The following is a 17,873-nucleotide window of genomic DNA, read 5'->3' on the forward strand; positions in this document are numbered from 1 at the left end:
GTACATCACCTGGCGAATCAAGACCTGGACAAATAAACCAGTTCAGTATTCATACTACTAAATGCGGATAACCAAATATATAAAGAGACCGGTGTTCACACGACCAATCTGTTTCCCTGCAGTAGCTCCAGAGCCTCTTTCATGCTCGTATACGGCCCCACCGACGCGATGGCCTCCGATGCTTCCTTGGAGGCGATCTTTGTTTGAGACGACCGAGAACCCTTCTGTATCTCTGAAGCCCGCGGTCGACGGACGCTGTCCCAAATTCGCAGGAGATCGGGTATCTCGTCCCGTTCAGTAACGTTCGCCAAAACCACATTCAGGCCTTCCGCATCTTCGAAGGCCTGGTTCGCACCCTGCCCTTGGTATGGAACCATGGCGTGAGCAGCGTCGCCAATCAGGACAGTCCGGCCCTTTATATAAGTCGGGAGAGGTTCTTGGTCGCGTAGCTGGAATAGATGGACACGAGAGGCACATCTGGTTGACGGTTTTGTTAGAAACGAGAGACGCCTGGGTTGAGAATGTCACTCACCTGGCTATCCGCTGAAGCCATTCGGGAAATCCACGAAGAGCCTCTACCATGGCTTCCTTGTTACCTGCGGCGTTCCACGAGTATTGGAGCTTGTTCGGGTCTCGCACGATCCCGTCCGGCACAGCAAAGGCAATGTTCATCAGTTCGTGCCCGCGGCAAGGATACATGACGACGTTGCGATTGCCTCTGTCACCGGCAGCCATTACGTTGACAAATGCACCTTTGCTGTAGTCGCACATAGGCGGGTATTCATGGCCATGGCCAATGGCATTCTTAACAATGTCAATGGGGAGGACAAAGCGGTACATGCTAAGTCCGCAGGGGGCCGGTACTGGGTGTGTCGAAGGAATGACTGCGTTGCGAACGACGGAATGAATTCCGTCAGCGCCTAGACGTAAATGAATGTATCCATCATCAGTCATCCACCAGCAGCTATATCTCAGGCGTCATTACTCACCGATGATGAGGTCTGTTTCAACAGACGTTCCGTCGGCAAAATGAAGAATCCCGGCCTCAGGATCAACTCCCACGATTCGACTGCCATGTACCACCTTGACAGGCTGCCCCACGCCTTTTTCATCCCCAACCCTCCTGAGAAGTGCGTCTCTCAGATCTTGTCTGAATACGAGCCACAGGGCACCTTCACCATCCGGGCCGTCCCCTTCTAGGGACCTACTCACCTCCTCCTCCCTGGTATTGTACGTGCGGAATCCAGCCCCAATCACGCCGCGTACCTCCTCTCTGTCGATACCCAACTGTTTCGCAATGGAGATTCCATCTCTCATCACTCCAATTCCAGCCGAGGTCTCCGGAAAACCTGCTTCTCGGCGTTCATAGATTGTGACACTGAGCTGGGCGTGCTTGCGGAGGAACGCTGCAGCAGAAAGACCCGCGATCCCACCGCCTATGATGGCGACGCGGAGTCTTTCAGCACTGGCAGTACTGTGAGACATTTGGAAGGACTTCAATACAAGAGCTGGTTGCGTCCACAGCGGAATAAATGTCGAGCTGGATTCAGGCTTTCGAACAGGTTCTGCCCCCTCGGACTCCAGACTAAATGTAATCCTCAGCGAGCTGTCCTCTTCTTTATAAGATCCGATATGCTTCTCTCTAGAGTAGCTAGCTGTCACACGTCAGCGCGGAGAGGGCAAACAGATGCCTTCTCACTGGTTGGGTCCGAAGCAATGCCACGTTGAGAGTCACGATGTTACACTGCGCAGTAATTCCACAGCAGACTCGTCATCGCAACATTGGACACGGCGGCAAATTCGGGTCCTTTGCATTAGCGTGTTCAGGTAATTGGGTCGTCAAATTGACGGAGGTTTCACACATCTTTGTCGGAATTTTATATCAACCAAGATCATCAGATTCGGGCGTCGAATCGGTAACCGATCACTGTTTCACTATCATTGCGCGGGGACAGGATGGCAGTGCGCTGGCTTGCTTACCTAGGTGGTACGCGACCGAAACAAGCTTTCTGCGGCCGATCTTCATACCACGTAACCTCCAACCACTACCTCAAGGCAGCCAGCTCCGGCACGGTCCTTCTGCTCGGGTATTCGCCTTGTTGGGCCGGTATATCACGGTTGGCCAGCCTCGTGCGGCTCTGTTGGAAGACTGGAAAGCCTTCCTCTGTTGCGCATCGGTCAATGCAAAATGCCGGTGGAACGTAGTCTCGCCCTTGCTGCATATAGTGTAACGCCAGCAACTTGGTCCTCAGTTTGGTTGTGTGGCGGTCCCCGAGGTCAGATTTCTCAGCGGTCACAAAACAAAAAGCGTGGAGTACGTATTTTCACGACATTCTCGGGTTTTGTAGCCATGTACGCGCGTTCTCAACTGTGTAAGGTCATGACCATCTTTTGCTATCACGTCAGCCGTTCCAATGTTTGCCCAACGACCGCAGTACAATATTGAGTTGTAATCAAAGTACAGGTCTGTCCGGATTACAAAACACTGGTCCTCATATGTCCCTTCAAGGAATGCGTGGAGCATTACCTAAATGAGCTAGCATAAAACAAGTGATTCCCAACATGCTTCTGGAAGCACGAATTTAAAAATGTCATGGACAATCTCACAAGTCACGGAAATAACGCTGTCGCCAAACTTTGTATTACTGTTCTAGCCTTTCCTTCAAAAACACGGGATTGTATTATTCCCGACGCTGATTGTCAATCTATGGATTGGTAGTTCAGCACTCATCCGTCACGGATGCTTTACGGCCAGCCTCGTCGCATGATAATTACACATCTCAGGCCTAATCCGTATTTTGTTTCGAATCGAGGCATTCTGGCTGCTGCCCCCATTCCAGAGCCATGCATACATACACAAAGGACAGGCTCAGAAAAACAAAACCTCCAGCGGTCAAGCCTAACCCCATGATCTACTCGCTCTTCCGACGTCATTCAAGGCATATGTTGAACAAAAGCGACGCCGCAATTGCCGTGCAATTGCGGTACCTATATACTTCAACAGCATACACTGCATCCCAGCCCGCTTCGTGAAACACTTCGCCACAAATATGTCTCACACAGATTAAAGACAGCAGGCCCAGAAAATTTGCCACTGCAAGATCTCAGCCAGTGCTGTACGTGGATAATCGCACATTTCATCATTTTCAATAATCTTTCTGCCATGGATGGAACGGCTGGTGATCGAGGGGATGACGAAGACCACCATCAACCTTACAAATCCAACCTCGAAATGCTTGAACGGAGGGCTATTCTATGTAAAGATTGCATTCCAGTGTTCGAGAAGCAAGACAGCGTCAGCAATGATGAGCGCTCACTACATGTCCGCATACCAGTACCGCAGAATCACCGGTTACATGAATATCTATCCTCATCCGACCCGACTACTGTAATCCGGTCAATCAATGACTGCCAGTTCTGCTCGGTGGCAGCCAGACTGCTCGGGAGCGAGAGTCAAAACAGCGAGAACGGCCGGACAACTGGATCTAGCGACCGCCCCGAGCAAATAGATCTCGTTGTTTTTTTAGTTGGCCGGAATCTCGCTTTGAACTTATCATTGACGTCCGGAGGGAAGAAAATAATGCGGAAACAGCAGTCCTAGAATTATTCAGCCCCATCGGTGAGTATACGTACCTTTAGCTTGAGAAGAAGTCCATCAAGTTAATGAACAAGTGCGACTCAGATCCCAAAAGTGCGACAATCCGTGGCTTGGACGCGGGGTCCACGAGTACTTCATCAACCCCCACGTTTGCTGCGTTGTCCAAATGGATTGACACCTGCGTGGGTATCCAGACGACTGCGTGTGGTGGCTCGGGGCAAATCCCGTGCAGCAAATGAACTCGTTTCTCTGAGACTTCTTCGACAACAAGACGTTCGAATTGCCCTTCTCGGAAAGCGACACACCATACGCCTGGGGAGGCCTCTGGCTCGTCAAACTGTACCACAACGGCACCGCGAGCATGGACACGGTCGGCGCCTTCATGGACGGCCTCGTCTGGTCGGTGACTGCTGCCATGCGGCAGACCTCCAATTCCGAGGATACTCCCCGGGCGCTGAGGGCAGTTTGCGGGCAGACACATGTGATGCAGACGTGCCTGACTGTCCGGTGGGCGTGGCTGAGCCTGCCGGCTTCGTTGCTAGGGCTACAGTTGGCCTTCCTGGTCGCCATTGTGGTCATCTCCGGGTCGGCGAAACACTGGCGCGGAGGCTGGAAGGACTCGTCGTTAGCTTTGCTGTTCCATGGGTTGGAAGGGTCTGCAAAACCGCCTCATGAGAAGGTCGAACGTGAAGAATTGCGCGATAAGGGCGGCATGTTCAAAGTGGCTCGGGCAATGAAAGTACAGTTAAGACAGGGTAAGGACAATTGGCGGTTCCACACAGTGCCGTAGGTATCAAATGAATGAATCGGAGTCGTAGAGCTAGCTTTTGACTTGGAAAGTCGTTGCAAAAGGAAGTTGAATGGGCGCCACAACCGTCTATATTGCGATATAGTTCTGACACATAGGAGCACCTCTCTGGCTCTAAGCCTAGACGACAGGCTACTCACGTCTCCTGCTGATAGAGATATCACGAAGAGCCGCACGCTGTATCTTTGACGTTTTCTGGACCCTTCGTGTACCCTTCTCGCTCTACACTTTGCCCGTACTGCAGCGTTCCCGGAAAATGAGTCGGTTGTACACTGGTCCCAAGATGGGCACTGCTGCCAGACATAACCCCCTTACTACTTGGAGATATGATAAAGAAGCTCCAACAGCGAAACTATTTACCTAGGCATCGTGTTCGGGTAGTGGTTGCCCCCACCCTATCGATCATGTGCATGGTCAGCCGCAGACGCGATCCTGCCTAGCGAATCGCGCAGGCGTAGAGGAGGCTACGCCCAGGATAACGACGCCACGCTTACAGCTGGCTGAATGCGGCTGAAGGCATGTAAAAAGGGCTCATGCCTCCGTCCTGGTCCAGGAAGATCTGCATGATGCGACAAGTCATCACCATGGTTTCTACGGAAGATCAACATGCGTACTGCCCAAATTGCGTCAAAGTGGTGGGTGAGATGAGAGCTCTCCTGCGAGAGGGTGTCTCGTCTCAGCTACCCTCTTCACCACAGTGGACAACGGCTCATCTCTCACAGCACAAGTCCTGCCCTCTCTGCAGCACAATTAAGTGGGTACTGAGGGACGTCAATCCTTACCTGCACCCCAGTAGCAGCCGTGTTGTCAAATTGAGAACGCAGCGGCTCCGACCTCAGCAGTACGCTATAGCATTCGACCTCGAAGTCCCCTGGCGGCATGCGATTCAGAGCAACTACATTCTCCTCCCCCTTGCGTCGGGCTGGATGCCACCGGAGCTGCGGTTCCCGGTTCTTTCACGGCTCGTCAGGGACTCCGGGTTTGACGCTGAGGAGGTCAAGAAGTGGTTGGTCCAGTGTGACATATCACACGGCCTGCACTGTTGCATCACGCCCGATCAGCGTCTAGCTCACATTGGCATGAGGCTCATAGACATAGAGCAGAATTGCCTGGTGCGCGTGACGGAGCATTGTGCCTACACTGCTCTGACCTACGTCTGGGGACCTGTAGATCAACCAGTCCTCAAAGAGGGTCTTATCGCGGAGTGGGAGACACCAGGACATTTCGACAGAATGCATCTTCCAAAAACTATCTCTGATGCGATAAAAGTCTGCCGGATTATCGGCCTGAAGTATCTGTGGGTCGACAGTCTCTGCATAGTTCAAGACGACCCTCTCGCAGTCCAGGAGCAGATCAACAACATGAGCCTCGTCTACTCCCAGGCTTACCTCACCATTGTTGCCGCCTCGGGCGACGACTGCGACAGCGGCCTGCCGTCCGTGCAAGCACGACAGCCTATCCAGAAAACCTTCCAGGCGGACGACCTGAGCATGGGCACGGCGTTTCTCTCCCTGAAGCAAGAGCTGGTCAAGTCGAAATGGAACTCCCGGGCCTGGACGCTGCAGGAATACACCCTGTCATGCCGCTGCCTCGTCTTCACGCCCCGCGAGATCTTCTTCTGTTGCGCCGAGGGAATCCGGCGCGAGGATGTCAGCGGCTATCTGGTCGAGGGCATCCCGCGGCAGGACCTCTTCATCATGCCGGTCGTCCGCGACTCGTTCCTGTCGAACAACCTCCCCAGCAAGATATTCGCCAAAGTCTATTGGCCCCTCGTCGAGCACTACGCAGCACGGGAAGCTTCCTACGCCTCGGATATACTCAAGGCATTCTCCGGGATTACTGGCGCCCTAGAAAAGCCAATTTACCTCGGAGAATTTGTCGCGGGCATACCGGAGTCATTCATCGGGGCGGGCCTTGCGTGGTCCTTCCACGGGCAGTGCTCAAGGCGTGCCGGCTTTCCGAGCTGGTCCTGGGCGGGCTGGACCTTCGAGCCTCAGACGCGGGAGACCTTCATGACTCAGACCTTCACCGGCGAGGATGACAAGGGATTCCACTACTTCCCCCAGCCGGAACACCTGCAGAACCCTATGAGGATCGACCGGTGGACGTCGCCCGATTCTGAGAAATTCATGTTGTCATCCAGTTACGAAAGCTGGAAACCGTGGTCGGACCGATCCGGCTGGAACTCCGGTGTAAGGCAGCACGCACAGACTGTCATCCTGGAGATGGGGGGCACATGGTCTTCGAGCGAGTATACGAAGCAGCTCGCGCCCAAGAGCATCCCCGGAGGCGAGATCCATCATGTGCTCTTCTTCCGCTCCTGCTACGCCATCCTCGACACCTCGCGATATCGGGGCTTCCGGCTGAACAACCGCCCGGCGGGCAAGGAGTCAGCGAAGCCGTTTAGGATGCTTTTCATCTTGATCTTGATATACCCGCCCAAAGTCATGATTCTCCCCGTGGAGCGAGACGGGGATGTGCTTCGCAGGGTCGATAACCCTCAGCTCATTCATGAGAAGGAGTGGTTTCAGGAGAGGCCACGGAACTGCTTGGTTCACCTCGCCTAAGGATAATACCGAGAAATATGGCAAAATTTGGAGGACAAGTGAGCAGTCTTGCGGTTGGCTGTCAATTCTTTCTCACAGAGCACAGCCGGGTCCACTCGGTCAACGACGAGGAAGGAGAGTCGACCGGGTTAGTCCCGGGCACAGCGAAGCAAATGATGATCTTGCGGGTGTTGCGTTCTTAACGGAAATCCCAGGATCACAAAACGCTTGGAGGACTCAATTACTAGGGTATCTCATCGGTAAGTACAGTCCTACCCAGAGGCTTAATTACGGGTCACCCAGCGCTAATGGCTAACATGAAAAAGCTACAAATGTTCCTCATATCCTGTATCTTCGCCCTATTCGACGGAAGCTTTACCAACCAAAAAAGCCCCTACTAAAACCAAAGGCCACAATAAACGTGCAGCTTATTCATCCCCACCAGCCTGCCGGCTTTTTAAACATCCCCTCCTAGCCACTGCAAGCTCCCCAGACCCCTGACCGTCAACCGTGGAGTACCCACCTTGACGCATACGGAAGCTCGGAGAATGGCGAGGAGCAGACCGTGGGGCTGGCTGTCGAAATCGAAGGACGGAGCGTGCAGCAGGGGCATGTGCACGTTGAACACGTCAAAGTAGGTCCCGAGGAACAGTCGTAGTGCAGCTGGCGTCGGGGTCTGGCGGTCTTCCGGGCCGAGCGAGGACCTGAGGCTCGAGATCACGGCGTCCGAGATTCGGACTGTGGGGACTTCGGGCCCTATGGTTGGAATTGGTGGAGGCCATGGCTGGGGGATGTTTCCACGGAGCTCATTTGCAGGTGAGGGTGGGATCCAAGACCCGTTGCCCGCGAGCGTCGTCTAAGTAGCTATGTCGCTGGCTGTGTGCGGAGTCTGGTGAGGAATGGGTGGCTCGGTCGGCATAGAGCAGTTGGAAGTAGCCAAAGGAAAGGCACCAGTGGCGGAGGAGGCCAGGAAGGTGAACTCATTCAGAGAGCCATCGTAGGAAAAGGGGTCGAAGCCATCCAGTCCGAGCAGCGCAGTCCATGCCTCGGCCTCTGAAACATTCTCGGCAGGTTGAGATGTCGTCGCCGTACTCGCTTGGCTCTCAACCTCTCCCACCACCTGCGACGGCGACGCTGCACTGCCGGACGGCGGTGAGTCCGGTGACAAGGTCTGTGGTCCGGTCAGGGGGCTTTGCTGCTGTGTGCGGTCTGGCGGGCCATATTGGTCGATATGAAGTGTTTTCTCATGCCGCGTGGCGAGGTCTCTATGAGCACAGAAGGCGTCAGCAATAATTCGTTTGATTTTTTAAGGCTGGATTCCTAGATAGAATCTCCCTCTTCCACACGGCCGCTGGTGAATGTGCTTGCCTTCGGCTGTGGCGGCGGTCGCAGTAGCGACATGCATACGGCCGCTCTTGGGTTTCTAAGAACCGCACACTGCGTATTTAGTCTCCATTCAATTCCCAGGTCATCCGAAAGACTGTGTGCAGCATGAGGACTAACGTCTCCGTGAGTGGCGCCGGCAATGTATGGCGGAGGAGTAATGGAACATTAGGAAGAGCGGTGGAGAAATGGTCCCTACCCCGTGCATACCGTGCGTACCTAGGTACATGTAGGTACGTTGAAACTGTCATGCGCACGACTCTCAGCGGCAGTTCGGAGTCTTGTGGAACACGAACAAGTGGACCAATCCCGGAAAATACTACTTGCTTCAAAAATTGTGTCCGGCCACTCCCTTTCGTCTTGACATCTTCCTGATACCTTCACCGTGGTCGTCTGACAACTTAACAATATGTGTTCTACCGATGGCATTCCCTCCTCCGGCAAAGTATAGTGGAAGACCTAACAGCTCCTACCACACCATGCACAAATTCTTGTGAGACATTCTGCAGTCGCAAAACCTCCTATGGATAGTCTGCAACTGTAAAATTTCCTATGGAAGAGCCTCCTGTAGGTCAACTTCCAATAGGATGGTCTCCAGTGGGATAACCTCCTGTAGGTCAATCTCCAATATAATAGTCTCCAGTAGGATAACCTGCCGCGGTAGAACCTTCCATGGGAGACCCTCCTATAGGATACCCTCCTGTAGAATACTGTCCTCTGGGATACCCTCCTCGGGGACACCGTCCTATGGGATATCCTCCTGTGGGTGAATCGCCTGTGGGATAACCTCCTATAGGATACCCTACTCTGGGTTACCATCCTGTCGGTTACCCTCCTCTGAGATACCTCCCTGTGGGATACCCTCTTGTGGGAGAGCCTCCTTTTGGTTAATCTCTAATAGAATAGTCTCCAATGGAATTGTTGTCTAGTGTCCTCCGTTGTTAACTGTGAGACATTGACGATACTCCTATTTTCCCAATGAAATTGGGCCGGATTGATGCTGAATATGCTTGATTGTGCTTAATTGTGTAGACTTGACTAGAGCCTAAAGTGTCCTCTGAATGTGAGTAGGCCCATAGTAGCCGAATTCATCGCAAAACTAATGATGTCTCATCCTCGCCGCGTGAGGCCTGTGAAATACCAATAATCCATCGCATGAAAATCATCGCAAAACACAACGCAAATCCAGGATTCAAGGTAGTCGACAAGTCCAACAAGCAAACCCAGAGACCAGCCGCCTAGAAACCACCGACCTTGTCCAGGCCGCTCTTCAGAGCCCCCATGACCTCCCGCATCTTCGCAACCTCGGCATCGCAGCCACTTCCGACCTTGTTCTTGAGGTCCTCCACGATGGCCTCCAGCTCGTTGACCCGGTCCACGATGCTGCCCAGGGACGTGTTGTTCAGGGCGTGCACCACTCCCTCCAGCTGGCTGACTCTGACCTCGAGGTCTCCCACGCGGCCCTTCTCGATGCCCATCCCCGCCTGGACGTTGCGCAGGTCGAGCTCGCGGATGTTGCTGTTGGCAGCCATGGCGTTCTGGCAGATGGTGCGCAGGTGGCCCACCTCGATCTGGAGCCTGCCCAGCGACTCATTGCCGTCTCCCTCCATGGACGCGAGCATCGGCTCCGGACTTATGGCGAACGGGCCGGGCGTGATGGAAGCCTTGACGCCCTGGCCATTGGCGGGGGTCGGGAGGCCGTTGGCAAGGTGGCCCGAGTTGCTGGGACCGGCAGTGGCGGCGCGCTGCTGTGGGGCCCTGCTAGGGCGCGAGGGCACGAAGCCGTTGTCCTGAAGGAAGGCGGAGATTGGGACGCGGGTCTGCGGACCGGTGACTCCCTCACGGTCGCGGTACGTACCGGCCCGGAACGCCGCCATCTTGGACATGGTGTCCTGGCCCCGGGCGCGGCTGTGGGGGTTAGTGGGCTGGGACCGTGGGCTGGGACAGTGGGTACGTACCGCTTCTCCATCGTGTCTCTCATGGCTTCCTCGAGCATGGCCGACTTCTCCGAGTCAGAAGCACTAGCGTACGACGGCTTCTGCTGGACGGTCTTGCGAGCGTAGAGCATCGCCTTGTAGTCGGCCGTGCGGGCGGCGTCCTCCACCTTCTTGGCGCCGGAGAGGTTCATCTTGCGAAGGCGGGCCTTGGTGGTGCTGGGGTTAGTCGAGTACTCCGGCATTCTGTCGATTGGGTGTGGGAGTGTGGGAGTGTAGACCGTGGGAGTGTAGACCGTGGGAGTGTGGAGTGTGGAGTGTAGAGTGTCGGAGTGTAGAGAGTGGGAGGGTGGAGTGTAGGAAAGTCGAGCTGTTGATCTGGCAAGACAGGGGCAGGAGAGGATGGTCAGTATCAAGAGGAAGGCTCACCTGTGATATCTGAGGAAGGAAGGGGGTTGGATCGTAGTTCAATCCAATCGATGGGTGAAGGTCTGCTAGGAAGAAGGACGAGTCCGGGAAGGTGAACCCGAAACGAAAGGGGTCAAAACGGCACTCAGGTGCAAACAGCAAGTAGTAATCAAGACTCTCCACCCCTTATGTTTGTAGGTCGGGTGAAGAGAGAAGGAAATGAGCTGGCTGGTGAAAGATGGCAGAGGAAGGAGGACCAGACGGGTGGAGGAAAGCAAGCTGGAAGGTGGTTAAGCAGAAGGGTATGGTGGGGTCATCCCAGAATGAGGCCGTCTTTGCTTGGAGAAAATGCTAGATGGAAAGAACCCTCTTCAGTAGATCTGACGATGTGGCACAAGTCTGAAGAGAGACAGGTGCCCTCTGCTCGGACTCTGAAAGTCCCAATGTTCCTTCCAACAGCTTCGTCCCAACACCACCAGGTCGAGAAAGAACAGACGAAAGCCAGTACCATCAGAGCTCAGGTCAGCATCAGCAGAAGGCCACATTGGACATTTGAAAAGGACAAGAGCAATCCGTTGACCACCGAGAGCTAGCTTACTGCAGCCTAAATAGTTGATGTCTTGCCATGATGAAGGCCAGACAGCGTAGGAACGGTAGAACACGGAGGGCACACTGTGAGACAAGGCAGGATTGGGGGAAAATGTTTCTTGTTCTCTATTTCGAGTATCTGATTAAGGTCCATAAAAATAGCCTCACTCACCAGCGAAGATGAGAAGTCATGGGAGGCAAGACGTGATTACAGGTCTAAGATGTGTCCTGAAGCTGTGGCAGCCGGCCGAGCTCCCTGCACCTCTTCCTGGGTGCTCGCAGCCAAAAATGCGACGATGGTCCATAGAGATGCAGTCGTCCCGCCAGCCAGCTAGTCGTGAGAGAGACCCTGCCGCTCCAGTCTCCGCAGGAAATTCTGCATCTTGAGGCTGCCAGGGCTCATGGGCCGGCTCACGGGATGGCGTGGGGAGTAGTTGACAGGGAGGTCCTCTTGGGCGCGCTTCTTCTTTCGTGGACTGGGCGATTCCTCCGCCACTGGAGACAGGATCGCCTTCCAGTGCGTCGACGATTCGCTTTCCTTTTGAGAGTCTGATGGTTGCTGGGGCCCTCGATAGGCCGCCGCTGGGACTTTTGCGACGTTGACAGATATTTCGCTCAACGGCGTGACTGGGGCTCCGCTTATGTCGCTCGGTCGCGCCGGCTGTTGTTGTTGGGGGCCGGCTACCGCCTCTGGCGGCCGTTCGTTCTCCGCCAGGGGGCTCCACGTGAGAGGCCGGTGATCCTACTCCACCCTCTCCGCGGTAGCCGTTCCTCGTTCGCGCCAGAGGCCGTAGTCCTCTTCGCAATTCTTCCACATGCGGATCGTTCCGTCCTCCGACCCAGTCGCGTACAGCTTGCCGTCGGGGGAGAACTGGATGCACCAGATAGGACCGTGGTGGCCCTTCATTACGTCGATCTCTTGGCCCTGCCAGTCGTAGACACGGGCCCAGGTCCCGGGCTCTTCACCCACAATGAACTTGTGGTTCTTGAGGTCCAGTCCAACACTGGCAACCCCGTGTGGGAGGTTGAACTCATTGATCTTCTGAGTGCAGTCGGCGCCGCCGTAGAAGTAGACATTTTTGCCAGCAGCAATACTCAGCACAGGCAGGCCGCCGCCGACATCATTTGGCGATGTGTACTGGGGTGCCAGAGAGACAAGCTCGCAGGCTTTGATCTCCGCATCGAAAACCTCCTCCTTGTAGTGGTTTCGGGTTGACACGTCGTGCCACCGCAGTGTCTTGCCAGCTGCGGTGATGATGGTGGTTTGCTGAGGCCAAACGATGAACTTGATGGTATCAGGGTGGACGTCACCGATCTGGTGGGCCATGTCGGGCGGAATGTGGTATGTCGTGTGCCGGGTCTCCTCGTCGATCGTAGAGGTAACCCTCTCGTCCTTGTGATCCTCCGACTTGAGATCCCAGATGCGGAGGATCTTCTCGTGGCCGCCGGTTGCCAGGATGTCGGAGATGTTGAGAGGGAAAGCGACGGCGCGGACGACGTGATCGTGCTTGAGGACCAGAAGCATCTCACCGGTGTGAGCATTCCAGACCTTGGTGGAGAAGTCGGCGGAGGCAGAGGCAGCAATCTTGTTGTCGGGACTCTGCTTGGCCTGCCAGGTGGCGCCCTTGTGTCCTATGAAGGTACCGATCCAGTCGCCAGTACGGCCGTGTCGGAGCATAGGGTTGCCATCTGGTAGCTGAGTTAGTCGTCATGCCGGGACAGCTGGCTGAGATTTTCGCGCGGCGCATGGAATGGGGATGAGGGCGGACGTACCCTTGCAAGCAGAGATAATGAAATACTCTCCATCCTTCTCGAGGCTGGAGAAGCTGATGTGGGGCACAGGGCGTGAGTGGCCGTGGCAGGTCAGGGGCAGGTATTGTCGAGAGGCGCCGTTGGAAGCCATGGTGGTTGTGAGTAGAGGTTGGAAGTGCTGACGGTTGCTTGACTGTTCGGTTCGACTGTGGCGGCGAAGCTTGGGGAGGCAGAGCTCGAAATGACGGGTGGGTATCACTGTGGATGCGAAGTCCAAGACTGCGCAATAGGTCGGGCGCGATTCGATGCGACGCGGTACGGTGTGATGTGGTGCGGTGCGGTGCCCTGCGCTGCGCTGCGGTGCCCTGCGAGGGAAGTATTAAGAGCTCCAAGTTTGGCAGCAAGCTCAAGGTGGTTATTTCCGAATCGAACAGTGGTCAATGAAACAAAACGAAGGCTGCTGTTCCCATAACAAGACAGCAGGACAAAAAAAGAGAGAAAGGAAGGGCTGAATTATGTGGTACAGCACTCTCTGGTCATGAATCGTATCGTGTCAATCATCAAAGGGTCTTGGTGACAGATGGACGTTCTCCCCGGGAGGAGTAGGAGTCAACCAAGGAGCTGAAGGGGGAGTGCTGGTGGGCTGGAACGCGGGAGGTGGTCGGTTGTTCCGAAGGTTGCACCTGTAGATCTGTCGTCGAAGTCTGCATGAGGTGGAAGTGGCAGATGGAGGAGTCCTTGGCGTTTTGGAAACAGAAGGAGGGACCCTTGAACCGCTCTGAGCAAATCAAAAGCCGCTACCAGTACAGAGGTGGGGCAGGGAGCCGTCAAGCTCATGAGCTCTTGGAGATGCACCAGTTCAGGTTCGTCCTCAGGCTAGCAGTTGGGTTTCGGCAGGCAGGGTGTGCACAGACCACTTGCAGCCAGGAGGCCCTCAGCTTTTAAACCGTGACAGCCACTAGAGAGATCCTTCCCTCCCTCTCCTTTTTCTTAGCCGAAAGAGGTTTTACTTAAAATTCTACAAATTTGAGCAAGTCTTGAGAGCTTCGCCTTTCCTATGTCCCTCTCGTGACGAGCCTGATGAATACTGCGGGACTGGTTGTGTTCTGCGAGGGCGTCATTTGACAGTAGTAGCTGTCGATCTGGGCATGAACTCCCAAGACGGTCACGATGCCTACCAGGGGGGAGGGGGGTTTCTGACGGGGTCACGCAATGCACCCATGTTTTGACATTCAATCGAAATTTTGTAATTCTAGCGAAATGCTAGTAAAAGACTATTAAAATACTATTAAACGTAAATTATATTAAGGCTTTAAATTATATTAATATTAACCCCATATCAAGGTTAATTATACATTACCATTAACTTTATATTACTAAAAGATTTATATTAAAAGCTTTAATTTAAACCTTATCAACTTTAAACTTATTTCTATTTTTAAATATTTCCATAATTCTATAAATCCTTTCATAGTAAATAGTTAAGCTAATAAAGAATAAATAAGTATTTGGGTTAGGGATAAGGAAAAAAAAAAGGTTTTTTTACTCTTATATTAAGGGTTAACATTATATCATAGCATATTAAAAGAAAAACTATGTTAGGAATGAATATATATTAATAATGTATAAATAATGCAAGGCATATAAAAAAACATACTATCAAAACCTTGACAGCATGTCACTATCATATCACTATCCCATTGGTTTGCTTATAGCACCCAAACAAAACCCCCCCCTCCCCCTGGTAGGTGTGGATGTGTCTCACACCAGATGCTCTGCTAGCCCTTGCCGGGCACACGCTCTGGAACTGTTTTCTGATTGATTGAAATTGAGTCCTGGAAATTCGCACTGTATCTTGAAAGGTCTCCTTTTAGGAAAAAAAAGAATTCACAAGGTCCTCCATGTCAGAGGCGGCAACACAAGAAGTCGTGAGCGCCCCTCGCAAGGATCAGGTCACTCCCAGCTACGCTTAATGAGCTTGAAAACTGGAAATATCTAGCCCTTTTCGACGTTTACTTAACTTCTCCCTTTGCATAAAGAGGGCCTCCTCGGTGTGGCGTTTTCAGATAATCCGATCGCAAACATCGAACTCCTGGACTTGGTGTTTGACCTCCTGTAGACCCATCAACCACATATACGGGTTCCCACATACGAAGCTAGAATACTGACGCAATCGCGAATACTACATTGTGAATGTAGGATAGAACAGTGTAGTACAGCACCCTGATCATATTGATATAATACGGCACCTGGTTGAGGCCACCCTTGAGGGGACGGGTATTCAAGACCTTGCGGCTGTTGACAATAGCGAATTGAAGAGAATCGTAATACCTGTTAGGGACTGGGGATAAGGGTGTTAGCAAGACAATACGTGCTTGATAGTCAAGTGGACCTGTAACTTACGATGGTCTAACACCATTATCAGACTTGGAATCAGGTACAGAATGCTGTAGATGGGGTAGGGCTTAGGGTTTGGCTGGTCCACTTCACTTGGAAGCTGTGCGGGTTCCTTATAAGGCCAGATATGGACACCTGTGTCGATGTGATGGAAATCCCGCTCCTTAGGCTGGAGAGTAGTCGGAGGCACCTGAGGGACGAGGTCATGGTTGTTCACTATCCGCCAAGACCGGCCTCGCTGCACCTGAACGAGCTTGTTGGTCAGCCTGGACCATTCGTTAGAGCCGATGCGCGGAGCCCCGAAGGTGTACTCGTCACCCATCATCATCTCCCCGGCGCCAGGGTTCGACGGTGCAACATCGATCAGGAGCTGTGTGTAGCAAAGCGTCGAGTAAGAGCCCCCGAGGGAGTGGCCTGTGACGTGGGCAGGAATCGGCCGGCCGCTGGTGTTTGGTAACTTGCTGGCAGCGTCCCGCGTCGCACTGAGGATCTGGTTGTAAGGGACCCCTTTGCCAGGAAAGTTTCCGAAGAGGCCCGTATACACCCCTTGTGATACCGGGGCCTGTGTGCCGTCGAAATATCCTTGAGCCGCGGGGATGAGCTGATAGTTAAAGTCCACAGCCCAGTCCTGGATATTCACGGGGCTGGTGCCTTTGAATGCGATGCCGAGGAACGGCCTATCTTTCTGCTTTTTAGTCGTCAAAAACATGCCACAATACGGGCCATCCCAGCGCGCTTGTCCGTTGGGCGCGAGGTCGCACAGGTCGCAAAGCGGGACGAAACGCATGCCCCAGACTTGAGCAAGCATGTCGATTTCCTTGTGGGCATCGAGGTACAATTCAATGGCCTCTTCGGCAAGCCCCATTGGACCTCCGTCTTTGAAGGTTCGGTACATCGCCCAGGCATCCGTGTGCGCTTGCACGTCTCGCAGGTACATGCCGATGCTCTCCATAAATGGCAAGAAGGAGGTCTGCCAGTTGATTTCTCCTTTGCCCCCAAAGACCTGCGCTCGTTGGGCGGCGGCAATGTTTTCCATGTTGTCATGGCTCCATTCCGTCAGGAGTCTCGAGGCTAAACCGAAGTCCGTGATGCGAGGGGCGCCGAGCACCGCTCCTATTTCTCCGATCCATGTTGCGAGCCACTTTGCGACCCAATGCCTTATTCTAGACCGGAGGCTTGGAGGTTTAGTCTCATTCAAAGAGTGGGTGACTGCCAGGGAAAGTTTCTCGAATTGTGTTTTCTCCGGCTGGGCACCTGGAGACGGCGGTGGAGGCGGTGGAGGCGGCGGCGGTGGTGGTTCGAACAGCGATAATCGTTCTAGATTTCTCTTGGCATGTTCACGAAGAAGACTCTCGTAGCTATTGTTGGAGACATCATTGGCTAGGGCCGGCATGCTGAACTTGTAATTGGTCTTTTGGTAATGTAGTATTGAAAACCGTGATTTACTTCGAGTCGGTGCGATTGAAACGTAATCCCGAAGACAAAAACAACAAGTGAGCAGAGACATTCCGTTGAGAGTCGCATGTTGGGATATTTAATAGTAGTGCAGCTGTTCTGCTTAGAGCACATCATTCACATGCCATACCTGTCATAACCGGGATGCCACATTTAGTGTACCTATAAAGGTCTGATCACTATAGACATATTTCAATGAAAAGGAAACATTTGAGAAGCAGCATTCATGTGACAACATGTGAAGATGGAAATTTTGTATAGAAATGAACCTTATCGCCTCAGTCTCAGAAGTTGATACAAGTCCTACATAGGTCTAGACTTCAGAGTCAGGCACAAAGAAAATATTTATACTAAAGCAATTAGTATTGTCAGCTCTTTGTCTCTCATAGAATGTGGCGCTTAGCCTAGCGTTGGGTATAAGTGGATTATTGAATGAGGACTACTTGCCTAAAGAAATGAGAAGATAAGGATAAATGCTTGTTGCCGTAATTTGCCTACTTGTTATTTTAGTAGCAAGCTATAATTATGCACCTAGACAACAACAGCACCAGATACTTAGCTGGACACATAGAGTAAACACTTATGATATTTTGGTCCCCCCCCCCCCTGGCCCCCCAAGCATGATGTTTGAAGCCAGCAACTCAGCCATCATGGACATGGGGCAGATATGGACAAGGAAGACTTCAGCTCTACGAGGATATGTGTATCTGCTGTTGCAAGTACCTACCTAGGTCGTGCATTGATGATTCTAACATAATACACTGAGCCACAAACTGCTATAGAATCCAGCTGGGTCATTTGTCTACCAAATTGTTCATCATTCATCTCTGCTTCCTCCGCGTGTATGGCATGCTGCCTTTGCAACCTTCAGTGGCACGGGCCACATGAGGAACCTACCAATGTAGGGAGGGGAGCCTGGCGGTACTGTACCCCCATACATTGCTGCCCCCGCAATGACCTGCTGAGGTCATCGGTACGTACCACGCCGCCCGCCACTCCTCCAG

At 53.1% G+C, this 17,873-nt stretch overlaps 6 protein-coding genes across 6 annotated transcripts; 1 reads left to right on the top strand and 5 right to left on the bottom strand.

Moving 5' to 3' along the window:
• Positions 1 to 95: 95 nt before the first annotated feature.
• INS49_003289 (uncharacterized protein) lies at positions 96 to 1,485 on the bottom strand (the record flags this gene model as incomplete). Its single annotated transcript, XM_043164084.1, has 3 exons — positions 96 to 477; positions 533 to 920; positions 990 to 1,485. 3 exons carry the CDS (start codon positions 1,483 to 1,485, stop codon positions 96 to 98), a joined length of 1,266 nt encoding a protein of 421 aa, XP_043018849.1.
• Positions 1,486 to 3,959: 2,474 nt separating this feature from the next.
• Positions 3,960 to 6,973, top strand: INS49_003290 (uncharacterized protein; the record flags this gene model as incomplete). Its single annotated transcript, XM_043164085.1, has 2 exons — positions 3,960 to 4,319; positions 5,231 to 6,973. The coding sequence occupies 2 exons, from the start codon at positions 3,960 to 3,962 to the stop codon at positions 6,971 to 6,973; spliced, it is 2,103 nt and encodes a 700-aa protein (XP_043018850.1).
• A 436-nt stretch (positions 6,974 to 7,409) lies between these two features.
• On the bottom strand, positions 7,410 to 8,357 carry INS49_003291 (uncharacterized protein; the record flags this gene model as incomplete). The annotated part of the gene is made up of 3 exons (XM_043164086.1): positions 7,410 to 7,708; positions 7,904 to 8,217; positions 8,299 to 8,357. The coding sequence occupies 3 exons, from the start codon at positions 8,355 to 8,357 to the stop codon at positions 7,410 to 7,412; spliced, it is 672 nt and encodes a 223-aa protein (XP_043018851.1).
• Positions 8,358 to 9,573: 1,216 nt separating this feature from the next.
• Positions 9,574 to 10,514, bottom strand: INS49_003292 (uncharacterized protein; the record flags this gene model as incomplete). The annotated part of the gene is made up of 2 exons (XM_043164087.1): positions 9,574 to 10,243; positions 10,294 to 10,514. The coding sequence occupies 2 exons, from the start codon at positions 10,512 to 10,514 to the stop codon at positions 9,574 to 9,576; spliced, it is 891 nt and encodes a 296-aa protein (XP_043018852.1).
• Positions 10,515 to 11,596: 1,082 nt separating this feature from the next.
• Positions 11,597 to 13,168, bottom strand: INS49_003293 (uncharacterized protein; the record flags this gene model as incomplete). Its single annotated transcript, XM_043164088.1, has 3 exons — positions 11,597 to 11,984; positions 12,012 to 12,954; positions 13,039 to 13,168. The coding sequence occupies 3 exons, from the start codon at positions 13,166 to 13,168 to the stop codon at positions 11,597 to 11,599; spliced, it is 1,461 nt and encodes a 486-aa protein (XP_043018853.1).
• A 2,005-nt stretch (positions 13,169 to 15,173) lies between these two features.
• On the bottom strand, positions 15,174 to 16,807 carry INS49_003294 (uncharacterized protein; the record flags this gene model as incomplete). The annotated part of the gene is made up of 2 exons (XM_043164089.1): positions 15,174 to 15,358; positions 15,421 to 16,807. 2 exons carry the CDS (start codon positions 16,805 to 16,807, stop codon positions 15,174 to 15,176), a joined length of 1,572 nt encoding a protein of 523 aa, XP_043018854.1.
• Positions 16,808 to 17,873: the final 1,066 nt, after the last annotated feature.

This window comes from Diaporthe citri (genome assembly GCF_014595645.1).
Source record: "Diaporthe citri strain NFHF-8-4 chromosome Unknown scaffold_10, whole genome shotgun sequence".
Classification (NCBI taxonomy): domain Eukaryota; kingdom Fungi; phylum Ascomycota; class Sordariomycetes; order Diaporthales; family Diaporthaceae; genus Diaporthe; species Diaporthe citri.